Source organism: Polypterus senegalus, chromosome 18 (assembly GCF_016835505.1).
Source record: "Polypterus senegalus isolate Bchr_013 chromosome 18, ASM1683550v1, whole genome shotgun sequence".
NCBI classification, from domain to species: domain Eukaryota; kingdom Metazoa; phylum Chordata; class Cladistia; order Polypteriformes; family Polypteridae; genus Polypterus; species Polypterus senegalus.
The window spans coordinates 86,137,578-86,156,207 of NC_053171.1; the positions used below are offsets into that span (position 1 = coordinate 86,137,578).

General features: G+C 40.4%; 1 protein-coding gene across 1 annotated transcript in view; it reads left to right on the top strand.

Moving 5' to 3' along the window:
- Positions 1-18,630, top strand: part of ttc7b (tetratricopeptide repeat domain 7B) — a 176,557-nt gene that overhangs the window by 57,680 nt on the left and 100,247 nt on the right. Inside the window, exon 4 of the mRNA XM_039741203.1 lies at positions 13,117-13,247. Coding sequence (XP_039597137.1) covers positions 13,117-13,247 — 131 coding nt within the window. The remainder of the gene's footprint in view (positions 1-13,116; positions 13,248-18,630) is intronic.

Sequence of the window (18,630 nt, forward strand, 5' to 3'; positions counted from 1 at the left end):
TACAAAAGGAGGCTCAACTAAGTATTGATGTCATATCTCTGTTGGGGTGCCCAGATTTATGCACCTGTCTAAATTTGTTATGATGCATATTGCATATTTTCTGTTAAGCCAATAAACGTTTTCCATAAGGCATGTCAGATATTAAAAGGAAGTTGCTATTTTGAAAGCTCGCCAATGATGAACAAAACTCGAAAGAATTAAGAGGGGTTCCCAAACCTTTTCATATGACTGTACCCTCTTAGCTTTCTTACCATATTATTACTGTGGTTTACTTTTATGAATTTAAACCACTTTTACTGCAAATTAAAAGGCCCATCTTAAATGTGCAGTATCCTATTTTTTTGGTTGAAACTTGGCAACCTAATGTGAAAAGCTACTAAAAATAAGTGTGAAGGTCTAAGAATCAAATGAGCCTTTTTAATATTTCCCCATGACCTTAACTTTGTAGAATTGTTTTGAAAGGTATTTAAACCGTTATATAATTGTGTTGCCTTCATGTTTTATTAATTTGGAACTATTAGAATTATTATAGATGTGTTAGGCTCTAGCAGCACAAAAATGGCGAGAGGGCCATGAGAAGAAACTCAAATGAGATCCAGAGTCAATCAAAATGCCATGTAGAGGGAGAAGAAAACATCAAACTTTGATTAGTCGTGAAGGGGAACACAAAGAATCTTTATAAATAAAAGACTTATTAATCAAAAAATAATCTTCTTAAAAAAAGTTTCATGGAGCGCAAAAGGCAGAACAAGAGTTGCCTGAAGCAGCACACAAATCCCAATACAAAATCTGAAAGAAATCTGAAAACAGAGGCAAAAGGACACAAAATCCAAGGATCTTTAAAGTATAGTAATAAACACAAGAACTCACCAACACCGCTAGCACATTCAATGAACTGCAAGAGACTGCTTGTTTCCTGAGCCTGTCTTGGGTTCAGGGCAGTCCCTTGGCAGAAATGGTCAGGTGGCCCAGCCTTTTGGGAAAACCACTTGCAATGTACATGGAACATGGCAACACTGGCATAGGCACACAGAAATAATGTTATACACACAACTCATAACAAAACACAGAATTATGCAAATAAATTGAAAAAGTAATAATATTCACATAGGCCAAAGAATCAAAAATGTACAAAAAGGGCATAAAACAGGAGTTTGAAGCACAGCTGGAATTCTGGCGGAAAAAGAATGAAATGCATTTTCTTACATTGACTTCCAAAAAAAAAAACACAAAGTACACAGATACTTAAAATTATATAAAAATATAAACCATTTGCTGTGACTGCTTTTCCTGAGAAACAACATTGTTATACAGTAGAGCTTTTCATTGTAAGCATGAATGTGTATTATCTTTGTATATAATACACTACCGTGGCTGTTCGTTTGTCTGTCAAGGATTTTAAATCACCTGTCGCTCGCAAACCGTTTGAACTATTGACCTGAAATTTGGTACTCATATACTACCTGATGTCTACTATCTGCTTTCGGGTCGGAACAGGTACATCATTTTAATAAATGCTATTGTTGACCGACTGTAACCAAGTGCTCTGCCAATGAATGATGGAGTTTCACCTCTCTCTGACCTTTTTATTATTTCTACTTTATTTTCAATGGTGATGGTTTTTCTCTTCTTTACTGTATCACCAGCACTTGCATCAGATTTGTGTTTCATAGACATTCTTGAAGGGTGAAGACAAAAGGTTAAGATGAGCTCTTCTGCACAGCACTGTACACGCTGTCACAGCAGGAAGGCACCCGTCGTCAACATGTCTGATGTACTGACAAGAGACGACTTCCTGCTATGTGCGTAACAGTACAAGCAAGCTTGCTATTGAGAATGACTTGGGGCGGCGAGGGGAGGTTCATCACTCGCCCTCCACACAGTCACCTCCACTACAGTATGCTGCCTGCAGCGTCCGCCCACCGAGAACGAACACGGTGCAGCGAAAGGTGTGTAGTGAATCGCCCATCACCACCCCCATTCAACAGGCAGCCAACCGAGGCACACTACAATGCTACTCCCCGCCGCCCCATTCACCCTCAATGGCCTCCATTCACCCACAACTGGGTCACCGCTTGAAGCATCACGAGCCGCCCACCGAGAATGAACGGGGAAGCCATTTGTGGTGGGCGGGCAGTGAAATCGCTTGCCGCCGGGAGCCGCCCGAGGGACACTACACTGCGCGAGCAGCGAAATCGCCCCCCCCTCCAGCCACCGCTTGCAGCGTCCCAAGACCAAAGATGACAGACCGGCAGTTACTGAGGCGCATGCAATCGTAGCCGTGGCCCCGTTCGCAAGTTGTAGGTCGGATGTCCGTAACCTGTATATTACTTGTATTCAGTTTGAGACTTTTACATGGCCCTTGTCACTGTATGTTTTTATATTTTGTGCGTTGGTTTGTGATTAGGGTTTGCTATAAAGAGGGATACTGCTCTGGCTGCTCTTATTATATTTCTGCCAGGGTTCCTCCCCTGGCTACGGTTCAGATGCTTTCTTTATATTTATTTTGCTCATATTTTATGTTAACAGCACTGATTATTTAGTTTCTTTATGTCAATGTGTATTCTGTTTTGTTTTGCACTCTGTTCTCTGAAACTGGTTGGAACGAAACCGAATGGAGTTTGAGGCCCCATCTTAATTGGACATTTGTCGGCTTACTTCACATCTCATTTCTGAAAATATGAAGCAATTCAGAGAACTGAATCATAAAAAAGAAAACATTTAAACTGGTGGGAAAAGAAGTCAGCTATTAGTAAAAACTGGTCACTAATTAAGAAAAGGGTTAGAATGAAAACCTGAAGCCACAGTAGCACTGTAGTGGTCTCATTCAGAAAACTTTGCGTGGATTCAAGCGGGAAGAGGTGCACATACCAAAACAAAAAATGAAAATGCACACAGCAACAAAAATTAGATATGCAGATTTCTTTTTATAAATCACAATCACCGTGTAAATATACGTGAGTGCACCTTGAACATTGCCACGAACCATTCGTATATGGAGCATGATAACCAGCCTCATACATATCCAGCTATGATGCTGCAGAACTACATTTCCTAGAAGAGCAGCCTTTCCCTCTGATGAGTTGGGACCGCATCAGCAAGATCAAAGAGTATCTGGTTGTGCTTTACAACAGAGTGCACAAGATCATGCGTACCATTGTAGTGCCTCTCCCCTGTCCTGTGGGGAGACCAGGAATGGTTTTAGGTTCCATCACCTGAGCGGGTAGCTGATATCAGGTGGCACATGTAATGATGTGATTGCTGTTACAATGAAAAGTGTAGACCATATTTAACACTGTGGGTACAGCAAGTTACCTTCACGCCATCCACCACATACAGTACCACCACACACCTGTAAAAATTACTTTGCCTCAAAATAAATAAACCATGTCTTGATCCAGGTCACTGAGACATGACAAGTCATCCAAGATGTGGCTGATAAATGTGCATTAATGGAATGTAACAGCTTACAGTTAATAAAAGCAGCTTCATTTTCGCTAGGTGCTCTTATTGCAGTTTGAGTTCAGTAAAATGCTCTGATTACGTTAGGAGAGCTGCAAATTGCCTTTTTATGTTGGCAAAATCAAGTTATGTTTTATGTACACCCACCCCATATTAAAAATGGATGCAGTGCCTTGCCAGGCAGTTAATGGCTTCCAGGACAACAGGCGCTTAGCTGAGACATACCTGACCTGTCGACCAGTTCTCAAAGAAGTGACAGTAAATAGTCGATATAAACTGACAAAAAAACAAAAACTTTCTTAAGTGCAAATACATAGCATTGGCTCTTTTAAAAGGAACTAAAATAGAATCCATCCATCCATTATCCAACCCGCTATATCCCAACTACAGGGTGACGGTGGTTTGCTGGAGCCAATCCCAGCTAACACAGGGCGCAAGGCAGTTAACAAACCCCGGGCAGGGTGCCAACCCACCGCAGTAAAATAGAATCTGTATGTTTAATTCATCACTTTTGAGGTGTAATATGTTTGCCATATCAACACACATTATAATAATGACTCTGTGATATGAATTATTATGCATGCAAGTTGTCATTTAGTTGGTTTGACTTTATTTCCCTGCTTGATCAATGAAAGGTGTTGTCATTTCCCAGCTTCTCTGAAATTATGTGCATTCATGGGTCAGAGTTACCAAATATACAGTATTATGCATCGTTTGAGGATTTAAAGACTTTGATGGGCATGTCCATTGGCCCAGTACAAGTAAGAGTGGTTATGCTCTGTGGCTGTTTGAGTGCATTTTGCACGTACTGCTGGTGTCTCAAAGTCAAAGTGAAGTTTATTGTCATCTCAAATATACAGTATACAAGTATACAGATAGACGAAATTGCGAAGCTCAGGTCCACAGTGTAACAACATGACATGCAAATAATAAATTAAGAATAGAATTAAAAATAAAAAATAAAACACAAACAAGACAAGACATTGTGCGAAGACAAGACAAAGAAGTCGCAGCAATATTGACGTGTAGTTAGAAATACTGTATGAACATTGATGCAATGTATGGTATTTGCAATCTAGATACATAAATATAGTCAATAGATATGTAATATAATAAATAAATAATCGATATAGACAATACAGAAATTATCAGTGTACGATAATAGTTGTTTAAGACATGTGTAAACAACGACAGGTCAGAATGTTTCATGGCAGAGTCAAAATCCGTTTGAGATTTTCAGTTCTTTTTCTACATGCGCACTCGTCTTTGCAGGAAAGTGTCCTGCATGTATAAAAGTTCTGTTTTTAAAGGTGGAAGATCCCAGGGGGCAGCATGGTGTTAAGGAGTCTGACAGCTTGGGGGTAAAAACTCTCCTGCAGCCTGGCAGATCTGGCTCTGATGCTGCAGTGTCTTCTCTGAGATGGCAGAAGTGTGAAAAGTCCATGTCCATGCACAATGCTGCAGGCCTTGCGGACACTATGTTTGTAAAATATGTCCTGTAGTGAAGGGATTGGCACCCCAATAATGTTTTCTGCTGTCTTCACTATCCTTTGCAGGCACTTGCGGTCAGATATGTTACAGTTGGCAAACCAGACAGTGATGCAGCTGGTCAGGACACTTTCAATGGTGCCTCTGTAGAACATGGTGAGGATGGAAGGGGGAAGACTTGCTTGCTTCAGCCACCTCAGGAAGTGTAGTCTCTGCTGGGCTTTCTTGATTAGTGATGAGGTGTTATGCGTCCACGTAAGTTCCTCAGTTATGTGCACACCAAAGAACTTGGTACTCCTAACAGTCTCCACATCTAAACTGTTGATGCTGAGTGGGATGTGAGCACGATGTGATTTTTTTGAAGTCCACGATTATCTCTTTTGTCTTGTCGACATTGGCTGTGCAGTCGTGAGTCAGCAGGGTGGGCAGCAGTGGACTAAGCACACAGCCCTGCGGCACTCCAGTGCTCAGTGTGATGTTGCTGGAAGTGTTGCAGCCCATCCAAACTGACTGGGGCCTCTCTATCAAGAAGTCTAGGATTTAATTGCAGAGGGTGGTGTTCAGGCCCAACCTGCTCAGTTTTACAACCAACTTTGTGCTGAAGGCAGAGCTAAAGTCTATGAATAGCATCCTGACATGTGTGTCTTTTTTATCCAGATGTGTCAGGGAGAGGTGAAGGGCAGAGCATATGGCATCCTCAGTTGACCTGTTTGAGTGGTATGCAAACTGAAGAGGGTCAAGGGAGGCTGGGAGATTAGTCTTTATGTGTGACATGACTAACGTTTCGAAGCACTTCATTATGATTGGCGTGAGTGCAACTGGTCGGTAGTCATTCAAGCATGTCACTGATGACTTCTTCGGCACTGGTATAATGGTGGTCGACTTGAAGCACTTTGGTTTTTTTCCCATATTCTAAAGTCACTAGGTTGATTGCCGATTAATTGCAGTTTGTTTCTTTCAGGTACTTATAATTATTGGTTTATTTGTTCATTAATTTTCTGCTTATTCAAATACAGGAGTTATACAAGATCAGGGCTTATCTTAATAGCATTAGTTGCAGGGCAGGAGCTACTGTAACAATAGACATGGTGCCAGTCTATCATATTATCCACTCAGCTATTTAAATTTTCTAGTTAATGTATGTTTTTGGAATGATGTAGGTTACTGGATTACTCTTTGAAAAACCTATGTCTATTTATGATTTTTAATATGATTAAAGCAACAATTCAAATTATAAATATTTACTGTTCGTACTGTTCTTCTGCCAGCTACATTAATTTTCAAATAGTGTAGCATTTCTTACCTGCTATTTGAGTAAAGACAGCATATTCGCCTACAGTAGACTAACATTTGTTATGTGACAAAATCAGATACAAGAACATGGCACATATACAGTAGCCAGACTATCTGTGCATCTTTACTGCATACATTCCAACTGGGAGGCTGTTCTCAGCTGCCAGAAAATTTGAAAATATTTCATATTTCTGCCAAGAATTTACAAGCCAAGAAAAAAAAACACATAAAAAATTTGAAGTTGTGCTTATTTGGACTTTAAAATCTATAGGAATTCTCTTCTTCCCTTCAGAATGCACAAAGATTAATCAAAAGCCACCTCAATTATTTACTGTCATCCTCACTGTATTTGCCTTCGTCTTTCTTTCTATGTTCAAATAAAGCCCCTCTGAATCTGATTGAGGCAGTGTTCCCTTAACACGGGTATAATGTTTTGCTCACTTTTGAATCCCATTAAACGTCAACTGTGGATCTTTGTTCTACCTTATTGATACCTGTCCTTGCTCACTAAGTACATAGATATCCAAAATAAAGAGAGGTTAGCACATCTAAAACTAGGCACTACCTGGAAATTTATATCATTCTGCAATTTATCTTGTTGTTTACGTCCCTGGACCAGCTTGTGTTGTTCCAGAAGCCTCTTGCTGTACTGGTGATGCATCCCATTATAGTCTTTAACTGCCCTTTTCCCTTAAAGGTCTGATGGGTTGAATGGCCACTGAAATGGTACTCAAAAGGTTTAGCAGCCACTATATCTAGCTCTTGAGCCCCCAGTGAAGAGGAGACCATATTTGATTCTATCAATTTGTACAGATTTGTGCTTCTGCAGTCAGTGAGGGTAATTCAGGAAATTAACTGCTGTATTTTCCTCCGTTATCAACATTTAACAATGTTAAAGTTATTATTGAATCTGTGTACTGTGCAGTAATAAATTACTAAGAAAATAGTTTAGTCTCCTTTTGTACATAAAATGTAGCTTCATTTATTTGTTTAAGATTGCTTGTGATTCATATTTTTTAATTTCTTAATTTTTTCATGTTAAACATTGCACTCCTGATTAGCCTGCAAGGAACACCTTATTTCAACATTAATCTCTCTTTTATATACTGTGGCAGTGTAAGTTTTCAAACATTAGCACAGAAGGAACAATGTAATAAATGTAATAATGTGTTATATTTCACGCAAGATTCCTCCCTTGGCTGGGGTTCAAGGCATTGCTTCTTTTTTTCGGTTTTGCTGTATTGTCCATGCGAAACACAGAGAACGGATCCAACGGTGTTACGGCTTGGTCCGGCACTGTGGGGGTCAGCCATGTCTCCAAGAAGCAGAAAATGTTACAGTCCCTCATGTCGCGATGGAAAGTAACTCTTGGTCTCAGGTCATCCAGCTTGTTCTCCAGTGACTGAACATTAGCCTGCAGGATGCTAGGGCGATGTGCTTGTTGTCTCAGTCTGTTTCGGACGCCGCCGCATTTCCCACGCTGCTTCTTTGTTCGTAGCCTCTATTGTTGTCGTCTGGGTTTGTGGAGTATCTCAGCTGGCCACGACGGATCGGGCTTAATAAATAATTAAATAAAAGTAGAGAACTCGTTTCCAATTTCCAAAAGTGTTCTACTATCATAAATTACTAACCCCAAATATTGTCTGTAATTGAAGAAATAATAAATAAGGGAAATAAACTAAAAAAACGCACAGTCTAGACGGAGCGGTCAGGAAGGCGTCTGAACGTGGCCGCGCCATCCTCGTGAATAATCACTGCACTATTGCACCTTAACACTTAATTCTACTTTATTCACATAATTTTACTTGTTTATTATGTTCTATTATACTGTTATCTTTCAATCTAAGACTTTTTGTTAATCTAACTGATATTCTTCTAAATTTGCACAGTTTTTGATAAGCAGATCAGGATGCATTTCACGGCGTGTTGTCCTCTATAACTATGCATGTGACAAATAAAGAATCTTGAATGGAGTAACATCTGTCTGCAATGTATTTCATTAATGATGAGAGATGAATCAGAATTTTTTTTTTTGCTTCGCCACTATATACAACAAGCAGAAGAAAACAAATAATGTGTGTGGAGCATACAAAAACACTTTAGATTTAATTCAACCTTCAATATCCTGTCTGCTGTACTTTGGAAAGCAATGCTGCTGTAGGATCTTCCTTTTGAAAGGGAAGTGCAGACCATCTGCATCAGAGCTCTGAAGAACTGCAACCTCTAAGATGGAAAAAGCTGCTGTTTCTCAGTGGACAGAATGATATTAATTTTATTGATAAAGTCGAAACTATCGAACTAAAAATGAGGTCAAGCTGTTCCTTGGTGTGATACTGTATCTTGTCAAAGTAATAAATTGATGTAAAATGTCTTGCACTGTTATATAATGATATGTGAAATAATACAGCTCTGGCTGGAAAGATTTTTAATTTTCAATTTAGTTTTGAGTAATGTGAAAGCCCTGGCTTACTGTAGATGTGTTTAGAAGTGTATGGTCATACGTCATTTTGAATTCCAATTACTAACAGAAGCTGTCGCAGCCCTAATGCATGTACATTGTAAATATGGAGTAATTTCCGATAGCATGTAGAATAAAAAGAAGAAATGTGTTGTAAAATAAGCAAACAGAAACATAAAGAAGTGTTGGGGCTCCATCCAGAAAGCACCTTTTAATTGGCAAGGCTGTGCTACCTTTTGTGCAGGCGTTCTTAATCTTTTTATGACAAAAAAATGGATTGCCCAGCATGTCACCATATAGCTAGAAAGACAAGAGTTTAAAGGAAATCTTAAGGGTTTTATTAGATTTATTCAAATTACAAATTTACAAGTTGTTTTTATCTAACAACCTTTTTTTTTTTTTAAGATCCAGTCCCACACCCCCGTTGTTTGGTTCCCATACCCCCAAAGAGTATAGATTAAGAAAAATAATTTAATGCAAAGCAGTTTATGGTTGTAAAAAGAGGAAGACTTCCTAACTGTTACATTTTTTATCATCTGGAGACTTGAGGAGCTGGAAATTGGTAGGGCAGAAGTCAGATCATTGTACCTCGTACCTGGTGACAGGAGTGGAAATGTTAGTAAATCTGCAATGCAGTCATCTTCTCTAATGCTCCCCAACCCTGTGCCCTTTTTAACCAGTATCCATGAGGCATTCGTCAAGCTTGCATGTTTGACAATGCCGATTCACCGAACTTTGCAAACTGGAATGTGAAAGGATTGGATCATGCTGAAAAATGAATAAACGGTTCATCTTAATAATCTTAAAGCTGTTGTAGCTTTCCTTCAGTATCAACTAAAACCTTCCTTTGCTCACATGAAGACCATAATAATCTCAAAATGACAATGTTCCATGCTAGTTTTCAGTCCTAAATTTAAGAACTTGAAAAACTAAACTTTATAATGTTGTATCATTTGTGAATCTTTCATATAAAAATTTTTTAGTGTAGACCTTTTAGGATAGATGTTTCCTTTGTGCTTCCCTCCTTTTATGTCATTGTATTTTAGTGTTTATATGTAGCTGGTTTGGAATGGGCCCCGGACACAGACAGGTAGACATGTTTAAAAGCGCCACCACATGTTTATTTTACAACTACTATATACAATAATAAGTACACACAACCCACAACTCTCCCAAAGTCCAGGCCTCCCTATCCAATCAATGCCTCCTTTCTCCTGACCACCTGCACTCCTCTTCCACCCGACTCCAGCCTTCGAATGGAGGGAGGTGGCCTCTTATATACACACCCAGATGTGCTCCAGGTGCCTCCTGACAATCTTCTGCCGGCACTCTGCCCCAGACCATCACACTTTCTCATCCATGTTTGACAGTTGGTGTCACATGCTAAGGAACCATCCTTTCACCAACTCGACTGCACACAAACATAATGAACCAAAGATTTCAAATTTTGATGTATTGGTCCATAAGTCTTTCTTCCAGTCTGCAGTAGTCCACAGCTGGTATTTCAAGGCCCTGTTTTGTCCTTCAAGCCAGGAGTGTCGAACTCCAGTCCAGAAGGGCTGCAGTGGCTGCAGGTTTTTCATTCTGACCCTTTTCCTAATCAGCAAACAGTTTTCAATGCTAATTTAACTCCTTTTCCCTTCGCTTTAGTGGCCATGTTTTTTAAGGATTAAGTTCTCTGAATGAATTCCTTTCTTCATTAAATGACAGCCAAACAGAAATGAGATGTGACACGAGCCAACAGATGACCAGCTAAATTGGGATTTCAAACTACCAACCAGTCTCTTAATGAGAAGCTGATTCTTGCTGTTAATTAAGCTCGTTATTTAATTCCATGGCTTGTTGCTGCTCTCGTTCTGCCACAGCAGACATTTCTAAAACTGTTGATTTTTCTGTTTATTTTAAGAACACCCCCAAAATGTTTGGTGACCTGAGAGATCAACCTGACCGAGACCATCACCTTTCTTTATTTTCAGATATTGTGTGATGGGCACAGGTGAGCTGGTCATGTGGCAGCTTGTTTTGTGTCTCATTTTTGTTTGGCTACTAATTAAGGAAAAAGAGACAACCAAGGGGCCTGAGTCAAGTTAATTAAAATGAAGGCAAAAGAAGTTAATTAGCAGCCAAAACGGGACACTAATGAAGAAGATGGTTAGAATGAAAACCTGCAGCCACTGCGGCCCTCCAGGCCTGGAGTGCGACACCCCTGCTTTAAGGAATGGCTTTCTTACTGCCACTCGTCCTATCAAACCTGCAGTACAAAGTCTCCTCCTCACAGCAGAAACTGAGATTTTTTTTCGACCTGCACTGTTAAGCTGTGCCTGAAGCTGTTGTGCTGTGAGGCGTCTATCATGCAAGCTGATGACCCTCAGAAACTTCTCTTCTGACTGGGTTGTGATTTTGGGTCTGCCAGATCTCTTTCTCTTAAAGTTTCTTTCATTTTCCAATTGCCTTTGGATTGTGTAGAACACTGTACTCACTGACACTTTGATTTTTTTTTTTTTTACATTTTCTCAAAATGAAAGGCCTATTCTTATAAGGGTAATAATACTCTGTCTCATTTAATTTATTAATTGCCGTTTTCTTGCCATTATCACTGCAATATCATCCAAGTAGTACTTCAGAGGTTGTACGAGGGATATCCAGAAAAAAAGGTTACAACAGCTGTTAAAAATCGAAAAATGAATATATTTCAACCAAATTTACAGGGTATGTTCCAAAATATGTGTTGTGAACTTTGACCCGGACACACACAGACGGACAACATAGTTCCACCACACACTATTTATTTACACTATTTACAAATTATGTGCAACCCAAAACCCCAGTGCCTCTTGCACCGATTCCCCAAAGTTCAGGGCTCACAGTCTCTGTGCCTTTCTTTCCTGGCCGCCTCCAGTCCTCTCTCCAGCTCTGTCCACTTCCACCCGACATCCACTGCTCACTGAAGGGAGGCGGCCCCTTATATATGATTCCCGGACGAGCACCAGGTGTTCCTGGCATTCTTCCCTTGGCCACGCCCCAGCGTGGCGGAAGTGCCGGCTGTCCTCCCGGCAGCTCTCCGGGTGTCCTCCAAAGTCTTCCCCCCGGCACTTCCGCCACACCAGGATAATCAGGCACTGGGGCGCCACCTGGCCGTGGCCACGGGTCCCTACAGAGCTGGGCTTCCAAGCCCTCTACCCGAGGCCTCCAGCATAACCAGGACGGACGCCCCCTCTCGGTCTGGAGGAGGCACAAGCCCTCCTCTCGTCCTCCTGGGCGTCCCGGCCGGGCTCCAGCCACGGCCGGGGACCACAGTGTTTATTTCCCAACATAATCGCCGTCAACTTGGATCCACTTCTTCAGCCTGGGCACCAGCTTTTTTATACCCTCGTTGAATACGCTCCGCTCCACCTCCGAAAGCCACTTCTCCACTGTCTCCTTCCCCTTCTCATCGTTGGAAAAAACGTTTCCCACTCAAGAATTCTTTCCATAAGTTTCCACAAGCTGACGATGGATCTCGGCCGCGGATTCGCGACGCAAAGTGAGGAACTTGATGACCGAACGAATCTCGCATCGGCGGTATGTGGAGCAAACGGCCTCAGCAGAGGTTGACGAACTCGCTTGCTGTGATGACATTTCACAACTGACTGACGCTTTCCCGGGCTTATTTTGACCGTTAGGATCCCCTTACACGCAGGTATGCCAACCTTAGAAAAAAAAAATTCCCTGCACCCTCCAGGGCACTTGTAACCTTTTTTTCTGGATATCCCTCGTAGTAACACAGGCTGGTCCAACTCTGCTTTAAGTAATCAACAGAGTTTGGGACACCTGTGAAAATGGGTTGCTTCAACTTGAAAGACTTAATTTACTTTAGATGCTCCAGAACATATGTAGGTTGTAATCGGGACCACGTAGGAAAAGTGTTGTAGTTTCTACATGGTGTGACCTTTAAATGAAAATGTGCAGTTGCACTTTAATCACGTCTGAATTGCTGGATTTGTAATTTTAACCTGTGGAGCAGAGGGGTAAACCAAGGAAAAATGTGTTTTTGTCCCAAACAGACCACTGTATATATATATAGGGTGGTCCAGATCTAATTAACTTATTAAGTTTATTACATAGACAATCACCCGAAAAATCCCGGACCATCGAGAAGTATGCAAACTGACAACATGAAGAATTGTCTTTGTGCCGAACTGGAATCGTCCCCGCATAAATCAAAGTCGTCCAGATGATCTGGATCTGCATAATTAGATCTGGACCACCCTGTATATTGTAAAGAACAGCATCATTTTTGAGAAAAATGTGTTATTTTATTGGTAAATCAATAAAAAAAAAAGGTAAAAATCAATAATATCGTTTGTTTTCCCCCTTTGTATTGCATTAACCAAGTTGCAAAATATCAGTGGCTGATAATTGAAATATTTTCACAGGGTTGTGCCTAGAAAAAGTGTCATCGTTGTCACCGGCCAACAGTCGGCACAAGGATGAAGAGCAGGAAATCATTACTTGTTATGAGAAGTCAGGTGACATTGCACTGCTGTACCTACAGGAAGTAGAGAAGGTAATACTTGCTTTTGTTTATGAAAGTACCTGTGGCATCTGGAAATGATAGGTTTTCATTGTTCATTTTGATTGTTTTTGATTAACTTATTGCCATATTCCACCTAAATTAATTTGTCAGCTTTCTGATCAAACCTTAACTCTACCTGTGGCTGAGATCAATAAATTGTTAAGAGGTTCTTTACATGTCTGCTGAAGGTTGAACGTTGACCCTTCCTAATATCTAATTCATAAATACATGCATAACATTAGAAACGTAGCAACAAGCAAACAGAACGCATGGCACCATAGTTAAGCATTAAGAAATTCTGAAAACAGTTTTATTTTGTATTTTATATTATTACTGAATGTATCATTTATTTAGTATATTAGTTACAGTTAATTCAAATACATTAAACTGATAACAAAACAGATGAGAAAAACCTGCCCGTTTATGTTGCACTGTGTTTGTCTAACCCAGGAGTCCCCAACTCTGGACCTGGTGGGCCGCAGTGGCTGCAGGTTTTCATTCTAACCCTTTTCTTAATTAGTGCACTGTTTTTTCTGCTAATTCATTTCTTTTGAATCAATTTCAATTGACTTGTTTTTTAAAGATTTTTTTCCTCTGAATTGCTTCATTTCTTTCCTTAAACGGAAATGAAATGTGAAGTGAGTGAGCCAACTAAGACCAACTAAGTCAAGGCCTCAAACACCAGCCAATTTCACGCCAACCGGTTGCTTAATTAGGTGTGGATTCTTGTCGTTAATTAAACCCGTTCTTTAATTCCATGGCTTGTTGCTGCTCTCATTATGCAATGGCATACATTTCTGAAATTGTTGATTCTCTTTTTTCTAAGAGCACTGTTAAAATATTTTGGGGACCTGAGCAGATCAACATCCTTGAGACCTTCATCTTTCTTTATTTTCAGATATTGTATGATGGACACACTTTGTTGGTCATGTTTTGGCTCATTTTGTATCTCATTATTGTTTGGCAACTAATTAAGGAAAAAGAAACAATTAAGGGGTCTAATTCTTCGAGAGCAAGTTGGTTAAAATGAATTCAAAAGAAGTTCATTAGGAGCAAAAACAGGTCACTAATTTAAAAAAAAAGGGTTAGAATGAAAACCTGCAGCCAGGACCGGAGTTGGGGACCCCTGATCTAACCTAATGTGGTATTTGAATAAATGCTAAAATGCCCTATAACTTAACATTTTACTGGTTAGTTCTCAAGTGAAATTTCCAGGAAAGACATGAATGTGGTTGTTATGTTCATGAGCTGCCAATCTGAAATCCTTTAGTCTCGTGAACAATTTGTTCTGCTCTTAATAACCCATTCGTGAACTCTTCAATCATTCGTCTTAAATAAAATGCAGCTCCAATGTCTGAATTTTAGCCTTTGTAGCATCTTTCTAGGAGTGATCTTGGGCATATCACATGAAACCTTCATGACCTTCTGGTTATTCAGTTACTCGTTTATTTGTGACCGCACATAGTGGAATGAACTTGCAGTAAACCTGTCAAAACAGCCTTTTTCCATTGTATTTTCAGAGTCCTTGAATGCCTTCATGTCCTGATTTTTTCCTTGTAACTCAGTCCTCAATTAATGACTTATGTGAAACTTGATAAATAATTGTTTAAATTACCAAATATAGGCAGCCATTTAGTGTTAAGTGTATGTTTTATTTGCCATTGCAATATAAACGGTTTTAACCAGAAAGAAAGTTTTCATTGCTGGTCATTTAGGCCTACCCCCTGAGATTAGTTACCTGCCTCATGACTGTTCTGTTCTTTCAGTACTCTTTATTTTTAAGTATCTTTTTTCCTTTTCAAAGCTGTTTTGAAATCTGACAGAGTTTGAATTTGAGATATTTGACTAAAACACACAAGTACAAACCGGATTCCAAAAAAGTTGTGACACTAAAAAAATTGTGAATAAAAACTGAATGCAATGATGTGGAGATGGCAAATGTCAATATTTTATTTGTAATAGAACATAGATGACAGGTCAAACGTTTAATCCGAGTAAATGTATCATTTTAAAGGAAAAATATGTTGATTCAAAATTTCACGGTGTCAACAAATCCCAAAAAAGTTGGGACAAGTTGCAATAAGAGGCTGGAAAAAATTAAATTTGAGCATAACGAAGAGCTGTAAGACCAATAAACACTAATTAGGTCAATTGGCAACATGATTGGGTATAAAAAGAGCTTCTCAGAGTGGCAGTGTCTCTCAGAAGCCAAGATGGGTAGAGGATCACCAATTCCCACAATGTTGCGCAGAAAGATAGTGGAGCAATATCAGAAAGGTGTTACCCAGCGAAAAATTGCAAAGACTTTGCATCTATCATCATCAACTGTGCATAACATCATCCGAAGATTCAGAGAATCTGGAACAATCTCTGTCGCGTAAGGGTCAAGGCCGTAAAACCATACTGGATGCCCGTGATCTCCGGCCCTTAAACGACACTGCACCACAAACAGGAATGCTACTGTAAAGGAAATCACAGAATGGGCTCAGGAATACTTCCAGAAACCATTGTCAGTGAACACAATCCACCGTGCCATCCGCCGTTGCCAGCTGAAACTCTACAGTGCAAAGAAGAAGCCAATTCTAAGCAAGATCCACAAGCTCAGGCATTGTCACTGGGCCAGGGATCATTTAAAATGGAAGACTGTTCTGTGGTCAGACGAGTCACGATTCGAAGTTCTTTTTGGAAATCTGGGACGTCATGTCATCCGGACCAAAGAGGACAAGGACAACCCAAGTTGTTATCAACGCTCAGTTCAGAAGCCTGCATCTCTGATGGTATGGGGTTGCATGAGTGCGTGTGGCATGGGCAGCTTGCATGTCTGGAAAGGCACCATCAATGCAGAAAAATATATTCAGGTTCTAGAACAACATATGCTCCCATCCAGACGTCATCTCTTTCAGGGAAGACCCTGCATTTTTCAACAAGATAATGCCAGACCACATTCTGCATCAATCACAACATCATGGCTGCGTGGGAGAAGGATCCGGGTACTGAAATGGCCAGTCTGCAGTCCAGATCTTTCACCTATAGAGAACATTTGGCGCATCATAAAAGAGGAAGGTGCGACAAAGAAGGCCCAAGACGATTGAACAGTTAGAGGCCTCTATTAGACAAGAATGGGAGAGCATTCCTATTTCTAAACTTGAGAAACTGGTCTCCTCGGTCCCCAGACGTCTTTTGAGTGTTGTAAGAAGAAGGGGAGATGCCACACAGTGGTGAAAATGGCCTTGTCCCAACTTTTTTGGGATTTGGTTGACACCATGAAATTCTGAATCAACATATTTTTCCCTTAAAATGATACATTTTCTCAGTTGAAACTTTTGTTCCGTGATTTATGTTCTATTCTGAATAAAATATTAGAAGTTGGCACCTCCACATCATTGCATTCAGTTTTTATTCACGATTTGTATAGTGTCCCAACTTTTTTGGAATCCGGTTTGTAAATCAATTAATTGTTATAACTAACATGTACCTAATCTCAGTATTTCACAAACAAGTAATTTGACTTTGAGTTGAAAGGAAAACGTAACACTCTGGATAAAGGTCTGCCCATTATACAGTAGACTCTCCATCTTCCCTTATGGCCCAGGGTTGACTGAGCAGCGTCAGATTTGGTAAGTTGTGAAAACTTTAAAGGGTAATAGACAAGCATGCAATATGGCATTTTTATGAGAAAAACTTGCCCATCAAATTTAACATTTAGTTACAGCCATGTTTGAAAATGTTCGGTAAAATAGTGTACTCTGTTAATTATTGGAGCAGTCTGTATGTTACTTGATTTGCCAAATAATCGATAGTGACAGCACTCATAGGTTGGTTGGAAGCATGTGCAGGTAACGTGTTGCTGCACCCACCACTCGACAAACCACCTAGATTGGGACCCGAATGCAGCAGGTGACACCTCAGCACCGGAACAGAGTGAGGTTCTTTTTTTATGGTGGCTGGAGTGCCAGTCCTGCCACCAACCCCCAAGTTTTCCCTGTAAGTTGGAGGACCTGATGCAGTTTAACATCATGCCCAGGATGAAGCAATTGCAGGTTAAACTCTTGAAATACAATACAGACAATATGGGAGTCTTTTAGGTTTAAACTATGTTTTGTACTGTAAGATACACGTATTCTCAGGATGACACCAGCGGTTTCCTTTTTAAATTAAATGTTTGTTGTCGCTGACGTCAAGTCTGTTTGGGTTGACACCTCAGCCTCACTTGAAAACCTCACAGTGACACAGATTTCATGAAACAAGACACAGCACCAGGCCTCAGAGGAAACTTCCCTGAACTTGTGGCTGTAGTTTGGTTGCATTTTATCATAACTACTTTCCAAATGTGTCAGTCTTCTATTGTCAGCATACTCTGTTACTGAAACATGGCCAAGGTATAACACTGTTGCCAAAGTTTCTGCCCACTCTTCTTATGAACAGAGACATTAAATGACTAGCTAAAAAACTATTGCACAGATTGAAAACTGTTATTCATAAACTGATTCACTCTGACCAGACTGGCCTTATAAATTCATTCCACTCCTTTGCTAGTATGCATCGTCTGCTTAATTTTATTGATGCAGCTAGAAATTTCAAACACTCCATCTGCTCTGTTCTGCCTTGATGCAAAAAAAAAAAAAAAAGTAGTTTCCTTGTTTATGGTCTATATGTTACACAGATTGAGTATTCCTGACATGACATCGCCTGTGGTATCTCTTGATTTTTTTTTACTGCTAAGCATATGTAAACAACGTATGTGCAGATTCTAAATGTATTTATTCATTCTAAATGTGAGGATCATGTAGTCCACATTGCTTCATAGCCTACTTCATTGAGTGCTATGAAGCATCCATCCATCCATCCATCCATCCATCCATCCTCTTCCGCTTATCTGAGATCGGGTCGGGGGGGCAGCAGCTTGAGCAGAGATGCCCAGACTTTCCTCTCCCCGGCCACTTCTTCTAGCTGTTCCGGGGGAATCCCGAGGTGTTCCCAGGCCAGGCGGGAGACATATGGCGCTTTTCCACTGCATAGTACGGCACGACACGGTTCAGTTCAGCTCACTTTTGGGGGGTTTTCCACTGGGAACAGTACCTGGTCCTTTTTTTAGTACCACCTCAGCCGAGGTTCCAAGCGCCGAACCGTTACCAAAACGTGACGTGTAAACTCTGCTGGTCACTGATTGGCCGGAGAAAATCGTCATTACTGCGTCACTGACTATTCTTTTCTTTAAAAGTACACACACGCGGAAGTTTGTGTCCCGTCTCTCCATCACTGGACGCAGTTTGTTGCATAAGTGGATGAATGTTTCTTCAGACATTCGAAAGTTCTCCAGCCACTGAGTGTTTGTAAAACCGGGAACAATCACATCCCACCACTCTGAAGCACG